Source organism: Typopeltis vanoorti, chromosome 3, assembly GCF_054136105.1.
Source record: "Typopeltis vanoorti isolate ZY-2024b chromosome 3, IOZ_Tvanoo_1.0, whole genome shotgun sequence".
NCBI lineage: Eukaryota > Metazoa > Arthropoda > Arachnida > Uropygi > Thelyphonidae > Typopeltis > Typopeltis vanoorti.
The window spans coordinates 95,342,762-95,361,124 of NC_143551.1; the positions used below are offsets into that span (position 1 = coordinate 95,342,762).

Consider the following 18,363-nt stretch of genomic DNA (forward strand, 5'->3'; position numbering starts at 1 on the left):
TGGAAGACTTTGTAAGCACATAAAAAATAAATCTCACTAAATAAAAAATATTCTGGAGGCTACTGAAAAAGCTTAGAAATGGAGAAAAGAGTACTCTAAAAGGAATCAGAGATGATAAAGGTGATATGAAAACTGTAGATAAAGATATTTTAGATGTCTGGAGTAATTACTTTGAAAAGATTACTAAACGAAACAAGCAGTGACAGCATGGTGGTGGGAAAACACTCAAGAAGGATGCAATCAGAAATACATATCAAACTAAGTAATCCTGCAGTTACTTAGTTTAGTACAGTGTGCCTGTCAGTTATCATTGTGCTCTGATGATGCTGGATAGAAAACCAGTGAAATATTAGTTTAAAATCAGTTTAATAAAAAAAAAAAAAGTGTTTACCCCTTTTAGTGTTGGTTATACCTTTAAGCATTATTATGAAGAATGAATGAGACACCTGAGCCTTTCTTTATGTATTCAAATTCTGCATGCAGAAGATATTGCACATAAATCGCATCAACTTGGAAGTCAGCTAACGCCTTTTTATTCCTGTATACGGGGAGTAGGCGAGGCCATTTAGCCCTATCTGACTTTTGGAGACTGAGTGGGCAGTTCAATCTCCACTGGTACCCAATCAGAGATAGATGGCCCAAAGCTATCACTAATTAAGCGGTACACAGTGAAGAGAGACGGCTCAAATGTGCCACCATCTCTTGGTCCCTAACCCTAACACAATATATTTAATGTCTGAAATAATGTGGATTCTACGGTCGATTTTCTTGAGTTTACGGGACGAAAAACCCGAGTTTCCAGGAGGAAAAACCCGCTTGCCCGTGCCAGAGATCGACTAACTCGGGAACCGGTGGAAAAAAGGCTTAGAAAAATTTCCTCTAGTCGCCGACTAGACTCGAAACCAAGTCTTCCTTTGTGCGGCCAAGTGCCGTGGTGTGCAAATGCCACATTCACTGAGCTACACAGGCTCTAAAATGTTGATCTGTCTTTTTCTCACTTCGAACATATCAAAGCGACAATGAGCATGAGCGAATAATACTTCTTTTAGCAATGACTTTATACCAGATAAACTATATTACGCTTTCTGGAGACCAAAATCTTGCGTATTGCCTTACCACAAGCTTTTGGAAGTGGAAACTAAAATTGTTGAGTCAACTCAATTGGCTGGCCTTCCTTAAGAGGGATCAGGACACACATACATTCCAAACTGTCTAAGATTCTGACAGAAGTTTAATTCTGCAAAAGCTAAATTTACTTACACATGGGTGAGCGTGGCACTCACATCCAGTTTGCAAAAATCAGTGCTGCTATCACCACATTACAAGAAGAGCTTTCGAAAATACTCAATCCAGAACTGTGAAAAAAGAAAAATGCTACTAGTAAAGAATTTCAAAAAGTTAAGAATCACTGTCTGAAAAATTTGCAGTGCTGCAACAGTGGATCTGTTCCCGACAACGACTATGAGAAGAACATGTAGTAGTAGTAGTACATCTATCGTTGCAAACACTCTATCATTGTTTGCACCAGAGAATGCAAACAACACTTAGTCATGGGCATAATTTAACCATTACACCCAAAAACGTACTGTTTTTAAAAATTATGACTTGTATAGAAAGTGGTATCTATGAACTTGCACCCACCATGGCTAACAACATTCGATTGAATGTGGCTAATGCTCTAACTAAATCCAAACCTCCCAAGAGTAATGTTCCACCAAAAGAAATATCAGCACTTAGAAAGCTATATAAGAATAAACAAATTATTATAACTGAAGCTAATAAGGGAACTGTTACTGTCATTATGAACCAAGCAAAATGCAAAAGAAAAATGAATTAACTTTTTAAAGACTTCTCCACTTATCAGATCACAGATTGGGATCCTACAAAATCCCAAAAGAAAAATGTGTATAAGTTATTAAAAATAGTTATATCCTGGCTATAATTACCATAAAACTTTAAACCTTATCATGTCAGCCCCCCCCGATATAGGGGTCCCTAAAATTCATAAACCCAATATCTCCCCTTCGTCCAGTAGTAGATAGCATAGACAGCCCCACCTACAAACTTGCTAGACATTTATCCAAATTACTTTTCTCCCTTATAGGCAGCTCTCTCTCATCTATTAAAAATTCTTTGCAGCTTAAAACATTAATAGAAAATCTAACTCTGACAGTTTCTGACGTCATGGTCAGTTTCGATATTACTTCACTTTTCACTAATTTACCTTTGACAGTGTTGTGTCCCAATCTCTTAAACTGTTAATTTTGTTTTCTATACTTCCAATCTTCCCTAAAGAGTCACATGGAATTGCCTCTGGAGCGAGCCAAAACCTAAATGGCAAAGTTCTTGAAATCTATCTTCTCATAGAGCTCTAAGAATATTTATTTTTTTTTGCTGCACCACCTAAAACAGTTAGATTAAGTAAAGTTCTTAACCAAGAAGTGGTTTCAAGATGTACACAAGTGACTATTGATTTGCAGTCATGACCCACAATATAACCTATTCTTCCCCGCTCAGATTCGAACCTTTTACAAGTGGTGCATCGGATTCTAGAATTCAGACACTTAGGTTTAAAATTAGCAGAGGTTTATTAAGCATATTAACACATTTACAATACAATTAACATTCATACTAAATTCCAATACTATCAGATAAGATTGCATGTATCCTTAATAAAACAAGAGTATCAAAAACAGCATTCCTAATAAATCATTCACAAAGATGGTTATTCTAGAATAATAATTTTTCATTAAAACATTCATTATATATCTTGTTACTCAGACTAATTAATCTCAGCTTTCTCTAAAGCATACACATTAAATTAACTTGTATATGAGTTAACTCACTGTACTTTCTAATGTTAACATGCTACAGTCCTGCTCTAAATAAATCAAAGTCCACGATCCTTAATGTCTCTTAATTTCACTTAACTTAACACCATAGTAAGCTACATACATAGCATAGACAAAGGAAATTTTAACGTTACCATACACTAAGACTTTTCATACTTCTCCCTTCAATTTGGACTGCCTTCCTTTGGTCGATCTTTCTTCTTGTTCACTTAGACGATGAGGTACCATGGACTCTCCGATCATTCTGTGATTTCACACAACTCTGGCATGACTGACTTGTTTCAAGCATAACTGTGACATCAGGCAATTTCTCCTTCACGATGTCTGCTACCTAGATGCTGAGTGTTTCCAAGGACTATGGATACACGAGCAGAGATGTACTCTTTCATCATACAATCAGGAGCTTATAACATCACCAGTACTTGGACAGCATTTCCTGCTATCGCTCTCCGGACTCTGTATACAGCTTACCACTTTTCCACTTCCAAGCACTTTGGGACAGAGCCACTCCTCCGTACAACTTTCTATCTGCCAGACGACCTCTGACCACCAGCCAAGGGAAGAAAAAATTTATGAGAGCGAGGGGGGGGGTTCCTAACCCTTTTATTTCTATCTCCCCTACCAGTAATCACTATAACCTTCGTAACTCACACAATGCATAGCACTTCACCCACATGGGTCTCGCTTCATCCCGTTTGTTTCCGATTTTCTTCTGACCGCGCTCTGCCACGGGCCGTGAGCACACGACTGCTCGAGGCCACCTCTCCTTCTGTTGGCATGCCTTTGCCCTTTGAACCTTTGTTCACAATATTTTATGCAAGTCATTACTCAGACAAGTATTACAAATTTTAGTAAATCTTTGTTCAATTTATACAGTATTAATGGCCTTGCACAATCAAAAACATTATTATTTCCTCTAACAACTTATAATCTCTTTTCATTATGCTAACATAATTTTATATTATATCACACGTATATAGCACATACTTAGAAGCAAGCATTTTCGCATATAAAAATTTATATCTTATTTTTCTATCTGATAAACGAATTTATGCGTGGAATTCCTTAGGATTCCCACTTATCAAGGTTTAATAACAGAGACCTTGATCTTATTAAGCCTCCCTCCTCCACCACAATTAAATTATTCACATTCACCATATATATGGAGGTCCTTTCTTATGGAAAGGAAAAATATACAAACAGCTGGATGGGACTGCTATGCCCCCCCCCCACACCACCACCCCAGAAAATTTCTATACTAAAACCAACAGTTTGGTTGTGCTATGTTGATGTCTTTGCTGTCTGACCTCATGGTCAAAACACATTAGATACATTTTTGTGCATCTTAACAGTCAACATCCTAAAATAAACTTCACCATAGAAAGAGAAAGTAATAATAGTCCCCCGTTTTTAGATACACTAGCTATGTTTCTAATGACTTATCCTTGTCCATCTACAGAAAACTCACTCATATTGGAGGGTATTTGCATAAACAGTCACACCACCACCCTTCCCAGGATAGCATCCTCAAAACACTTACTCACCGAACTGCGGCTATTTGTTCAAATGACACAGTCCTTTAAACTAAATTCAGGGATCTTTGCAACATCATTTTAGTCAATAAGATGTTTTTCTCTATCTGATCTTATGTGAAGGAGTATCCAGAGCATGGCCTGCCAATCCCAACTTGCTATGTTAGCAAGTTTAATAAATGTATTTTTCCTCATGGCATTAGTTATACCATTAAGCTTCATTATAAATACTCCGGGTGTCTTTTGACAATTCATATTTTTAACAATTTTTACTCTCTCCAGTACTGAAATGTATTCATGACCCATTCTTCTCCTGAAAAATTTAGGTAGGAGATGAATTTTATCAACCGGCATGACTTGCTTATTGGAGGCTTGAAATGACTTTAAAAAAGTTCCATATTTGATCTCTGGAGAAGGGTTTCCAGACTGTGTAAAAAATAAAAATACAATATATGTAGGCTATTCAATAAGTAATAAGACTAATTTTACTGTGGCGAAACCACTCATCACAATATTAATTTCTGTGAAATAAAGAAATGTTGCTGTCTGTATTAACAAAAGAGGTTGATAGATGGCGTATATGGGCTGATGTGCCAGAGTGTCACGTGGCTAAACGCAAGCTTGTTTCGGAGCGCCTACGAGTCGCGACCAGTCTTCGAAATGGAAGTGTCCTTGGAACAGCGTTATGTGATTAAATTTTGTGTGTGTTTGCAAAAATCGGCATCGGACACTTTTAACATGATACGCGAAGCTTTCCACAATGAAGCAATGTCGAGGGCAAGTTTTTTTCGCTGGCATAAAACTTTTAAGGAAGGAAGGCAAAATGTGGAAGATCTTGAACGCGACAGAAGACCTTCAACGCGACAGAAGACCTTCAACGTCCATCACAGAGACAATGATCAACACAGCGATTATCGTCAAGCACGTCAAAAGGAAGCGTCCATTGCTGAAGAATGGCTTCTTATTGCACCACGATAATGCAAGGCCACATATTGCTGGTTGTGTAGTGGACGTTTTGCAGACGAACAACACAGATATCCTACCACATCCTCCATACAGTCCTGATCTTGCACCGTGCGATTTCTGGCTTTTTCCTCAGCTCAAGAAACCACTAAGAGGCCGCCATTTCGAAAACAACAAAGCATGTGTAAAAGCTGCGGAGGTGGTTTTGAAAGAACTCTCAAAAAACGGAATTTCACGTGTTTAAGAAGTGGACGCAACGTTGGGACAAATGCATCGCATCTCATGGTAGTTGCTTTGAAAAAGACCATGTAAATTATGATGATTAAAGGTAATCTGTTTTCTGTATAAATATAGTCTTATTACTTATTGAACAGCCTACGTATATAAATTAAAAAGTAAAAAAAGAATCCATTGCACATCAACAGTACAAATGTACTATGCATTTACAAAAACTTTCATGGGTGAGAAAATGCCAAAAAAAAATTAGTACACTTTATCATTGTTTATGTTCTTTAATAGGTTTTTTGAACTAATTACACTGGTCATCCAGAATATCCTTATCTTTAATTTTTATGTCAGCATAATCAACTGAGATTCCAATTTATGGAGTGATTTCTAAAATAACAAAATAGAATAAACTTAAAACTAGTGGAAAGGCTTAGACATTGGTTATGCATTTTTTCCTAAATAATTTAAGGAAATTACAACCTAAACTAGGATATACATTAAAATAAATTTTAATATACGTCAATATTTCGGCAACGTCACATTGCCATTTTCAAGGAACTTAAGAACAAGACACGTGCAAGCTGGCACAAAGAACAGTAAGTGAGGAAGAAGCAGGAAGCTATTATTTCTCCTAAAGTCCTGATGGTGCCCCCTAGCGGGCAGTGTTGGTATTCTTGGGCGATTGGGCTGATGGTCTTCTGATGTAGGTTTCCCAAATTTGAGGCAGTCTCATGCAGCCAAATTTGTTTAGGTTTGGATTGTTTCTTAGGGCTGAAGCTGATTCCATGAAAAGCCTTTCATATTTGTATTTACTGCGGTGTATTAGCGTGGCTTTCTTCCACCGTATTCTATGGCAGGTATCCAGCACATGGTCAGCAAGACCAGAGTGGCTGTTTTGGTGAAACCGGATGTAGTCCTTGTGTTCTGAAATTCTGATATTTGCTGTCCTGCCTGTTTGGCCAAAGGCCAAAGTAGGACAGCTTACAGCTGCAAGGGACCTGGTATACACCAGGTAGGTCTGGGGGGGGGGGGGTGATCTTTAGTAGAGCAGATAAGGGATGCCAATTTTTTTATATGGTCTGTAACAAGAAGTTAAGTCGTGTTTTTTTAGGATTTTTGTAATTTTTTCTGAGGTGCCTCGGATATAGGGTATGGTTATGGTGTCCCCCGCTAGGGGGAACCATCAGGACTTTAGGAGAAATAATAGCTTCCTGCTTCTTCCTCACTTACTGTTCTTTGTGCCAGCTTGCACGTGTCTTGTTCTTAAGTTCCTTGAAAATGGCAACGTGATGTTGCCGAAATATTGAAGTATATTAAAATTTATTTTAATTTATATCCTAGTTTACGTTGTAATTTCCTTAAATTATTTAGTAAAAAAGTATAAAAAACTTAAAACTAGATGGTGAACATTGCATTGAGCTGTTAGAACAAGTGGCTCGTTGTTTTGCTGTGTTTATTCTTATTATTGTATGGGCACCTCCATGAGTCCAAAGACTATTGCAGAAGACCCAAACTATCCACATTTCTATCATCCTTCTCCTTGAACCCATTAACAGACAAAGTACTCTCAGACCTCTTTCAACCCATTCCATTCATTCACCACTCTTTCCAAGCAAAAAATATAGTCGTCATGCCCCAATAACCACCCACTTACTCAACTTCAGAGATGAATGATGAACTCTTCTTCGGTCCACTCTAGCCAAGTACTGAAACATTTCACTTGCATTCCTATAAAACCCTTTTAGTAACTTAAATGTTTCTATCATATTCCCTCTTTTTCTATTATTAACCAACAGACTATTCCACAGACCACTCACTATCTTGATCACTTGGCTCTGAATCCTTTCCACTACTTCCTCTTCCCTAAGAAACCCAGGTTATCAGGTATGAGCACAGTAATCCAGATGTGGTTGTACAAGGCCTTATAAATAAGAATAACGAATTTCTTATCTATATTTGTTAGACTGTTCTTCAATAGCCAAGTAATCTTATGAGCTACCTTACAACCTTAGCAATATGCCTTCTCAATTTCAACTCTCTATCTACTATCACCCCTCCCCCTCCCAAAAAAATCCCTAGCTTTATCTGTTTCCAGGAATACAGTTCCATCAATGTGGTACATAGCTTGTAACTGATTTATCTCAAATTGCATAACTTTACATTTCTTCACATTAAACTGATACCCATTATCTTTTGCCCATACTGACAGCCTATTTAAATTGTCCTTCCCACATCACTTTGATTAACTATTATTCTACTTAATTTTGCATCATCAACAGCATACAACTGAACATTTCCTTTCAGGTTATAGTTATTTGATAGATACAGTTACTTGATTCTTTTTCTTTAAAATCATCTTCTTCCTTTTTTTCTAATACTGAAGTTATACAATCACTTGAAACATCTGCAGAAAGAAAAATCATCTCTCCAAATTTTGGGTAGGTTTAAACTGGTGCTTTTGTTCAGCGCTAAAGTCAAAGAAACATATGCAGTTTGCTCAGCTTCTTGTCCATCTAAATTTAATTCCCTTCTTTGTTAACATAATAAAAGGTCTTATTAATTCAGAGCAGCTGGGGCACACCACTAGTCATCTGTTTTCACTTTGATTCTGCCCCTCCATATACCACTTTGTGATATCTGTCCAGCAGATATCACAAAGTACATCCTCTTATCCACATAACCAGTGTCATATCCATCCCCATTTGTTCTAATATGTGTAATAGAGTTCAGTGTGGTATTCTGTCAAATGCCTTTGCAAAGAGTACCATAAAAAAATAAATTAAAAAAATAATAAAAGACAATGAAATTAATACAGAGCATATTCTGAACTATCTTGAATAACTGCTTTGAATATTTAAATAACTCTTTCCTTAATGACTGTCCTAAGTTAATCAATGTAACATATTTGAGAAAAGCAATCTTATTTCATGTGAATAGGAGTTGTTAGGATCTAAAATACTTTTCAACACAAACAGTGAAGCACATTACTATACAGCTGAAAAACAAACCATGCCTTTTGGTTGGAAAAAAAACTTCAAGTTTAGGAAGGGATTTTAAACTCAATCACAATTTCAGGTTTTTCTTCTTGCAAAACAAACAACACTCCACAGACCACTCACTGTTTTGATCACTTGCCTCTGAATCCTTTTCATTATTTCCTCTTCCCTAAGAAATCTAGGTTACGCCATATAAATAAGAATAACACATGTACAAATTGATCAGTAGTAGTCAATTTGTACATAAACCTTGCAACATGCCACTAGTCACCTGCTTTTTCCTGGATTCTTCTCCACCATATACCACTTTTTGGCATCTGTCTGTGAGCCACTCTCATATCCACATAACCAATGTCATATCTATCCTCATTTGTTCTAATATGTATAACAGAGTTCCGTGTATGTATTCTGTCAAATACTTTTGCAAAATCCAGCAGAATCATCATGTAGCCATTCCTTTTATCCAACTCAGCTGTTATAAAATATTATAAATTATAAATATTATAAAAAAGTTAATAAATTACTAAGGCATGACTAAACCTTTGCAAAGCTATGTTTGCTCTTCAGTGAATATCATATTTTTATCCACCTATTCTTGAATTCTCTTTTTGACCATCTTTTCGAATATCTTTATCACCACTTACTCAGCACCACTCCTGAAATACTGATTGGTCTATATGTTTGAAAGTTTTTCACTTGGTTATACTATAAATTAAAGCTGCCAAAAGAAGTATTCTTGGTTTAATCCTTTATCCAAGTGTAAGCAAATAAAAATTATTGTGTGTGAAGTAACATCACCACTGGGCTACTTGTATATAGAGGCTAATGACTTCACATCAATTGCCTTACTATCTCATAATGCAATGCCCATATCCTTATGGACATGTATGCATTATGGGAAGAGCCACTTGGGTAGTGGCCCTTCATCAAGAATTCCACACATTTTCTTTAAAAAAATCAAAGATATTCAAATATAAGAATCAGATATTATTATTTTTATTATCAGTCAGTTTTGACATTGTGTCTCTATTTACCAACATTCCATTATCTGACACTATTAGTTTACTGTATGAGGATTTTCCTTCTGATGTGAAGATTTTTGTTTGTTATACAATCAGGATATTTCAGCTGGAAAAACGTGATCTATAAACAGATTGAAGATACGCTGCCATGGGTAGCCCTCTGATCCACCTTTTGGCAAATTATTTTTTGAACCATCTGGAAGATACTTTGTTCTCATCATTCATTCCCAACCCTCTCTTTGGTTTCGGTATGTCAAGGATGTTTTTGTTGTTTGGCCTCATTCTGAAAATGAACTGACTACTTTCCTACATCAGATAAATAGTCTTCACCCACACATTCAATTCACTATGGAAAAAGAAAATGCTAGGAGTTTACCATTCTTAGACATCCTTCTTACTCACACAGCCTCCAGTACTTTGTCAACCAGTGTATATATCAGAAACCTATCTTCACTGACACATACATTCATCAAAAGTCTGCTCATCACACCTCTCAAAAAAAAATTGATATTATCAAGTCATTAATTAATAGAGTACATGATGTGTACTCCTCTCCATCAAGCTTACAACAAGAACTTCTCACTATCAAAACTTTAATAGAATTAAATAGCTACAACCTTCATCAAATTCAACAGATACTTGACTTTTATGTTCCAGCACCTAAGAATTCTTCAACAGACTGCAGGGCTCCAATGCATTATATTTCTGGTATCTCTGAACCTATTGGTTCAGAGGATATGAAGTATCACATTTTCCTATTGACAAATTTCTGTCTGTTACCATCTGCAAAAATCAAACTGTCACCTCTATCTTTGGCTGGTATTTACCAGATCCCTTGTGAACGTAATTTGGCATACTTTCAGCAGACATGGTCATTCTGTTGGAAAAAGAATAAATGAACATCAGTTTTACATTAATGTTCATTTATATCCCACTGGATACCATGTTTACACTAAACATGGTATCCAGTGGGATAAAGCTCTTCTTCTCCATAGAAGTAGTTTTAAATATGAATGCCTTTTCAAAGAAAGTTGTGAAAACCCTTTACATTGGCCTAACCTGAATCATAATGATTGTCTTTTTCTCAAAAACGTTTGGGAGATTCTCATTTTATGTAAACATCAAAAATAGTTTTAATATTATTTATTAATATTAATTTCTTACATGTGGCAACCGATTTTAATTGGTAAACCAATTGTTGTGTATCTTTGATTTGCCATACTGATGATACACTGTTATTTTCAGTTCGAAATATTTGTAGTTTCATTAAAGTTTATCACTGTGGTTATCGTGTAATTTTGTTGTTTTAATAGTTTGTTAGTTTCAAAAATTGTTGCCATATTATCTCTCATATATACACACACACAGGATACATCAGGAGTTTTTCAAACTCCAAGAGATTGACTCTTTGAGTAAATTTTATGCAAAAAAGATTTGTATCAGCCCAGTTTCAGATTGGGGAGGAGATATACTGTCATATCACAATTTGCATATACTAATAAATGCAACATTGCCCAACTTGTGTGTATTGTAATCTGTTATTTTGTCTAATCGACATGAGTATACTTGGAGCTCATAAGCAGTGTTCTGTTGTGACACACACACAGTGGAAGCTGTTTTTAACTGTGAAAACACAGTTAAAAACAGTGAATATAAAAACAGTGAATATACTTAATATCTTGTTAAGTATATTCACTAACAAGATGCTAGCTAATTTTTGAAAATGGGGAATATTCTGACATCCATTTCATTTACTGTTTTTGTAATGTTAGTATGAGACCTACTGTGGAGGAATAATACTGCCCATGATTTCCCACATGTGATGATGATGATGATTTTACACTCATGCATAGACCCACGCTTCACCGTGTAGACATTTGAGACTGAAATCCTATGGAATAAGTTGGTTAATTCTTATTCCAGGTGCTGCTTATGTCTGTAGATTTGTGTGTTCACATGGCCAGTTTTTCTGTTCTGAGGGATGAAAAACCCGAGTTTCCAGGTGAAAAAACCCTCTACCTCTATATGAGACTAGCTAACTCACCTTTAGTTGAAAGAGACTAGATAAAGGTTCCTCGTGTCATGGACAGGAATCGAACCCAGGTCTTTCTGACCAAAGGGCTTTGTCTATACTGACTAACCATATTGTTCCCAACCAAGCTGATGTGTGCCGTTGTTTGCAGGAAACTGGAGCATTTGGTTTTGTATCTGAATGTGATGTTAGTCACTAAAACTGAAATGAGATTGAACAGTACTGCAGTCCTAGAAAAAAGTATTTGTTAAATATTTACATGCCTAGTTGTTCCTAAAATGAGTACTGAAGGGTGCTAAGTAATAGTATTTAAATTGCATGATTTGTAAGAAAAATGCAGCACTTTGCAGAGGAAAATTATGAGCTGTTTGTTGAAAATCCCAATGTCACTGACAAAATAGAGCAGGGGGTAGCTACAACGTGGCTTGCGAGCTGCATGCAGCTTGCGTCCACGCATCACACAGCTCTTCACAATCTACCAGGAAAATATAAACAAAAAGAGAATAGCAGACAACCAAAAAGGGGAACAAAATAAAAAGAGAGAGAGAAAAACAGGGGTAATAAAAATTACTGCAATAAAAAAAGTTTAATTCAAAACATATTAAATTAAATTTACTTTGAACAATTAGAATAATTTTAAAGTTGAAAGACAATAATTTTAATTACTTATTTACTAGTAGAGGCTTCCTTGTATCCATTTTCTTAGTAAGCTCTTTAAAATTAGGTGTGTAATTAGTCAAAGCAGTTCTTACAAGCTCATTACAACCTCGCCATGTGCATACTCACCTACTCCTGTACCATTGCATCGGTCAAAGGTTGCAGCTCTTCTAAGAATTATTTTGGCTCCAAAAGGATGCATAGTTGGCCACCCCTGAAATAGAGACATAAATAGTAGATTACAATAATAATTAAAGTGACGAAATTTTATATCATCATAAAATTGTATTATCCTCTGAATTTTTGACTATCTGTATACCAATGCAAAAAGTAATTTATTTGCGGTGAAACATGTTGTGAAGTTCTCTTTCATAAGCTGCAGTTAAATAATAATGACCGCTTCAGATTTTCTCAGATTTTGCTTTGCATTCGGAGCTCTTATGCTTGTAATATCTCATGTTTGTAATACTCACTTTTTCTTTCTTTTTTTTGTTTTTTTAAATTCTTATGCTCTTTAACAATACAGTTGCATTAATAATGGTACATGATGCACAACCGAAACTTCTGGTGTGCGATTAAAAAAAATGTATTTACATTTTCATTATTATTTTAATCGCAATGCATTCATATTCACTTCATTCACAAGTGAATAAAGTGATGGAAATGGTTATAATGAGTATTTATGGGCTGGTTAAAGAAGTCCTTATGATAGTTGAAAATAATTTCTAATAATCACTTTATGGTAAGTTGATACTGTGTGCTTTGTTGGGAAAAAACCTCTTAATTGGACTATATGTATTCATTGTCATTTAGTGGTCATTTATTTATTTTTCAGAATGAATTGCTAGACCTTTCGTATGTTCCTTTATTGATACAGTGATGTGTGTGTGTGTGTTAATGTCAGGATGAATCCCAATACTTTATTTGCTGATTTCTATTCTTGTGACCCATTGCTCTCTTAACTGTTGGTTGAGAAGGCAATGGATCAGATGAATAGAAATATATCACCTAGTCTTTAGACTATTGTGTTTTGAGAACACACGAAAGTGTCAGTATCAAACTAAGGAATTAGCAGTAGAGATTAACTTTGGAAAATTTTGGATGTTGTAGACTACATTTCGAAAAATAGAGAGTATAATGTAAACATTATTATAGTATCTGAAATGTGTATCTGAGTATGGTAGAAGGCAAACATTTTGAGCAGCTATTATAAGAGATTTATTAATGTTATAAAATGTTCTAACATAATCTTAAATAAACTTCTAAAATAAATGTTTAACATAGTATTCTAGTTTTTTCTTATAACCATATTTCCATAGCAGTTAGAAATCATAGCAGTATTAATATAAATAGTTTTGCTTGAATTTACTGAGAGAATTAGTTCCTGATGTTTGGAAGATTCCTGCTAGAGCATACTATCCTACCAAGTAAAAAAAAACAAACAAAATATATAAACAAAACACATCATTATTCATAGAAATTAATAACATGCTTCATTTTACAATAATAACTGTTGCAATGCAATTCTTAATTTCTGGTAGAAAGCTAATGAGATTTTGCTCTTCTCCTGCATAGCAAATTCACTGATGATGAAGATTATGATCATTCCTCAGAAACTCTGTTGGTGAAGTTGGAAACTATGCTGGCCATTACAAAGTTCCAATATTGTTCTCTTCAGATGGCTATTGATTTATGACATAAAACATTACTGTACTAGGTATAAGAGGGTGCAGTAATGATGCCATAAAATTGCCATGGTGTAGGATGTACAGCTATCTTAAACATCAGTGTGAGACCTAATTGTCATGATTTCATATGGTACAACTAGTGGGACTAAGATACACCAAAAGAATAACCTTGCATCATTACTGTACTACCTCCTGACTATCATTGGGACAACGCACTCAGGTTTTTTTTTTTTGTTTTGTTTTTTTTTTAAAAAAAAAACACTCTTCTGACATCCTTCATTTCTGACATTTCTATCAGAGTAGATAGCTGTGTAGTATTGAATTGCGCCACATAACCAATTTCCATTATTTCCCAATATAGGGGAGATTGTGTCTCAATACATGTCAGTCTGTTATGTTTTGCTATTTTAACCAAGGCTTGTGGACTGCAGCTCTTTCATAAAAATTTACAACTTGCAATTATCTATATGAACTCTAATGTGATTGCTTGCTACTTTTCACATCACCAAATGCAAATTTTCTAGAGTGATACTGAGATGATGTAGCAGTCTTTTCTAGGATTATTGATTCCTATACATTGGTATTTTAGGCCTACTGATTATTGATTGAGCTCACTATCACCTACTGACATATTTCTTTAGCACTTTGCATCTGCATCATTAGGAATGCTTAATTGTTTGAGTAGTATGTACAGGCATTTTCCCCCCAAATTACATCTATTATTCTTTTCTGTTTTGATACTGATCATAACAAAATAATCTCTACATCCAGTGTTTATTACATTCACAAAATTTGCATAGTATATAGCTCTGGCTGGTTTCATGCAGTTGGAGGGTATTCTGTTACCCATTAGGATAGTGTATTTCTGTTTTTGACCTAAAGTTTTAAAGTTTGTCTTTTTTATTTTATTTATTTATTTTTATTGGTTTGTTTAGTTCTTAGATAAATGATTTTTTTTCTTCCTCCCCCTTATCTAGATTCGTCTCTCGAAGATGAATTCAATTGTTTATATGTTGCGATTACTCGAGCAAAAAAGTGTTTGATAATCTCCCATGCTGTGTATTTTTATCTTCTGGCAGCTCAGGTAATATACTTTCTTTCCCCCCTCCCCTCAATTCTATGTGCTTATAAGATATACTTTCATCATGTCATTAGTTTTAAAATCCCATTGCAATGAAATGGCCTGCACTATTTGGCTAACTCATGGCATCTTAGTATCCCTAAATGTGAGTTACCAGTAAGAGTTGAAACAGAATGCATACATTTTATTTTATATATATATATATATAATATAATCCCTAAGGATGCAATGTACTAAGTTTTTGTGTCTTCTGCAATGCTTCTTTAGTAGGTAAAAAATATTCAATTAGGATGTTAAAATCAGAGCCAAATACAATATTCAAACAACAGTAACATAGTAAACAATTAATTAGTTAAATGATTATATGCATAATGTTCATTATATTCTAGGTTTGCATGATTGAGATGTTTAATAAGAGGCAGGGCCAGATTTAAGGTGCTGCCATGCCAACCAAATTATAACTCAGAAGAGGCCAGCTCTCTGCTGACCAAATTTTAGGTTTAATATCTGTTTTTGAAGTTTTTGTAACGATGTGAGAGACTGAGCTATAGCTTGTCTAGTTTATACATAAATCTGGTCATGAAAACAGAGGGCCAAACGTTACCATATGGTTAATACAGGCACCTTTAATATATATTCAAACTACAGAAGCCTAAAAAAGAGACGTATTGACACCCATGTGTTAAGGCTTAAGTGCTGTCAGAGGCTTAATAGCACTGAGAAAGGATTAAAAATATTTAATTCTTCTCTTAATATTTTCTCTCAATCACTGAGACATCATGAAGTATAATAGGAAGAATTAAATCATATTTTTAATCCTTACTCAGTGGTGTTTCACTTCATTAAGCCTCTAACTTGAACTTATTGACATATTTCTTGATTTATAGCAAATACATAATTTTGCCTCATTTTGCCAATAAAATGGTTTAACTGAACACAAAATTGAGTTGGTTAAATAAATTTTAATACAGAGGAATTATTTTCATTTTGAATTACAATGTCATTAAAACAATCCAATTTAAAAAGTGCCTTAGATGATAGAACGTATGAGGGTGGTCTGAAAATTTCTCGGCCTCAAGAACTTTTCAGTTCACAGCAACACTATTGGCAAGATTTTTTTTTTTTTCTAAGTTGGTACATCTGTCATAAACATGGGAAATTGCAAGTCATTCTATAAAGTAGTTGGTTTTATACAGCTGTCTGAAGTGTTGTCTGTATCCCTTGAAATGAATAAAATTGAGTATCGTGCGGTTCTAAAACTCTTTGTAAAAGAAGGTTTAATGCCAAAAGAAATTCATTCAAAGTTCATAAAAGTTGATGGGCACTCTTCTCCTTCATTTTCGACAATTAAGAAATGCGTTGCCGAGTTTAAATGTTGCCATACCAGCCTTGAAGATGATCCACAAGAAGGACGTCCAAAAAGTGTAACAACACTAGAAATCATTGATCAAGTGCATGATATGGTATTGGATGACTGACTAGTCAAAGTGCGTGAAATTGCTGAGACTATAGGCATTTTAAAAGAACATGTAGGATATATTTTGCATAAAGAATTGCAAAATGAAAAAGCTTTGCGCAAGATGGGTGCTGCGCTTGCTCACAGCAGATCAAAAACGCACTTGCATGAGAATCTCTGAACAGTGCTTGGAGCATTTTAACAAGAATACAACTGATTTTGTGCAACGATTTATTACTATGGATGAGACTTGGATTCACCATTACTTACCAGAATCAAAACAGCAGTCAAAGCAATGGACAGAAGCCGGTTGTTCAATGCCAAAAAAGACAAACTCGTGGCATCGGTGTTTGGGATGCTAAAGGCATCTGTTTATTAATTATCTTGAAAATGGTAAAACAATAACCGGGGAAAATTATTCCAATCTTTTAACTAGACTAGACGAAAAAATTCACGAGAAAAGACCCGGTTTGCAGAAGAAAAAATCATCTTTCATCAAGATGCACCTGCCCACAAAGGTGTTTTGGCAATGGGAAAATTAAGGGAGATGCACTGTGAATTGTTGGAACATCCACCCTGTTTCCCAGATTTGGCTCCCTCTGACTTCTATCTCTTCACAAAACTAAAACTCTTCCTCGCTGGGCAGCATTTTTCTTCGAATTAAAAAGTGATTGCAGCTGTAGAGGGGTATTTTGCAGATCTTATAGAGAACCACTACAGGGACAGGATAATGTCACAGTATATATGAAAATAATCAAATACAAATAAGATTAAATCATGAGCTATCATATACAAGAGATAAACCAAGGGATCCGACAGGGATGTCCCCTCTCAGCTACTCTTTTTAATATCTACTTAAATGAAATAATAATAAAATGGAGTAAAAATTTATCATCAAGGAATTAAACTTTCACCTACAATTAATTTAAACACTCTCCTCTTTGCAGACGATCAAATAATAATTACAAATTCTGAAGATAACTTACAGAAAGCTATTTTAAATCTAAATGAGATATCCAAAGATTATGGTATGATAATATCAAAGGAAAAATCAAAAACTATGGCCTTTAAAGGACAAGATCCAGCAAGAACTAAAATAGTATTAGATAACAAGATCTTAGAACAGGTGAATTCATTTAACTACCTATGATGTACGATCACATATGAAAATGAAAAAGATATAAACATAAAAATTGCAAAATATTTAAAAATAACAGGAGTAATTAACTCTATATTTAAACCAAACCTAGTTCAAAAATAAACCAGGCTAAAAGTATACAATACATTAGCCCTACCGGTCTTAATGTAAGGAAGCGAAATCTGGACAATAAAACAAAAAGACAAACAAAGATTAACAACAGCAGAAATGAAGTTTATGAGAAAAACTGCAAAGTATACCCTATTTGATCACAAAAGAAACGAAGATATTATGAAAGAATTAAACCAAGAACCAGTAATTGAAAAAATTAAAAAATATAAACATAGATGGATGGAATACGTTCAAAGAATGAAAACAGAAAGATTACCAAAACAAGCCTTAAAGTACAAGCCATTAGGAAAAAGAAAACCAGGACGTCCTCTTAAACGATTCAATGATGACTTCTAAGGCCTGAACAGGCCATACTAGGCCTAAATCCTTGATATGTATGATAATGATGATGACTATCTTACCCTGGTAAGTAGTACAGCACCAAGGCAACTGGTAGCTTGCGCCACCTTTGCTACGAGTTGCCTTGGTGTTGTACTACTTACCAGGGTAAGATAGTACAACACTATATTCAGTCCTGAAGATATTTTCAGGCGCAAACTTTGTCTGCTATCACTGGGATAAAGGATTAAACTAAATTTATTACACC

The 18,363-nt window shown here is 35.0% G+C and overlaps 1 protein-coding gene across 7 annotated transcripts in view; it reads left to right on the top strand.

The window, feature by feature from the left end:
* Positions 1 to 18,363, top strand: part of LOC150108400 (F-box DNA helicase 1-like) — a 378,469-nt gene that overhangs the window by 337,387 nt on the left and 22,719 nt on the right. For 6 of the 7 annotated variants that reach the window (XM_090390741.1, XM_090390746.1, XM_090390742.1 and 3 more), the window contains exon 19: positions 14,948 to 15,054. The exons of the other annotated variant lie outside the window; for it this stretch is intronic. In XM_090390741.1, coding sequence (XP_090246867.1) covers positions 14,948 to 15,054 — 107 coding nt within the window. The remainder of the gene's footprint in view (positions 1 to 14,947; positions 15,055 to 18,363) is intronic. 7 annotated transcript variants of the gene reach the window in all.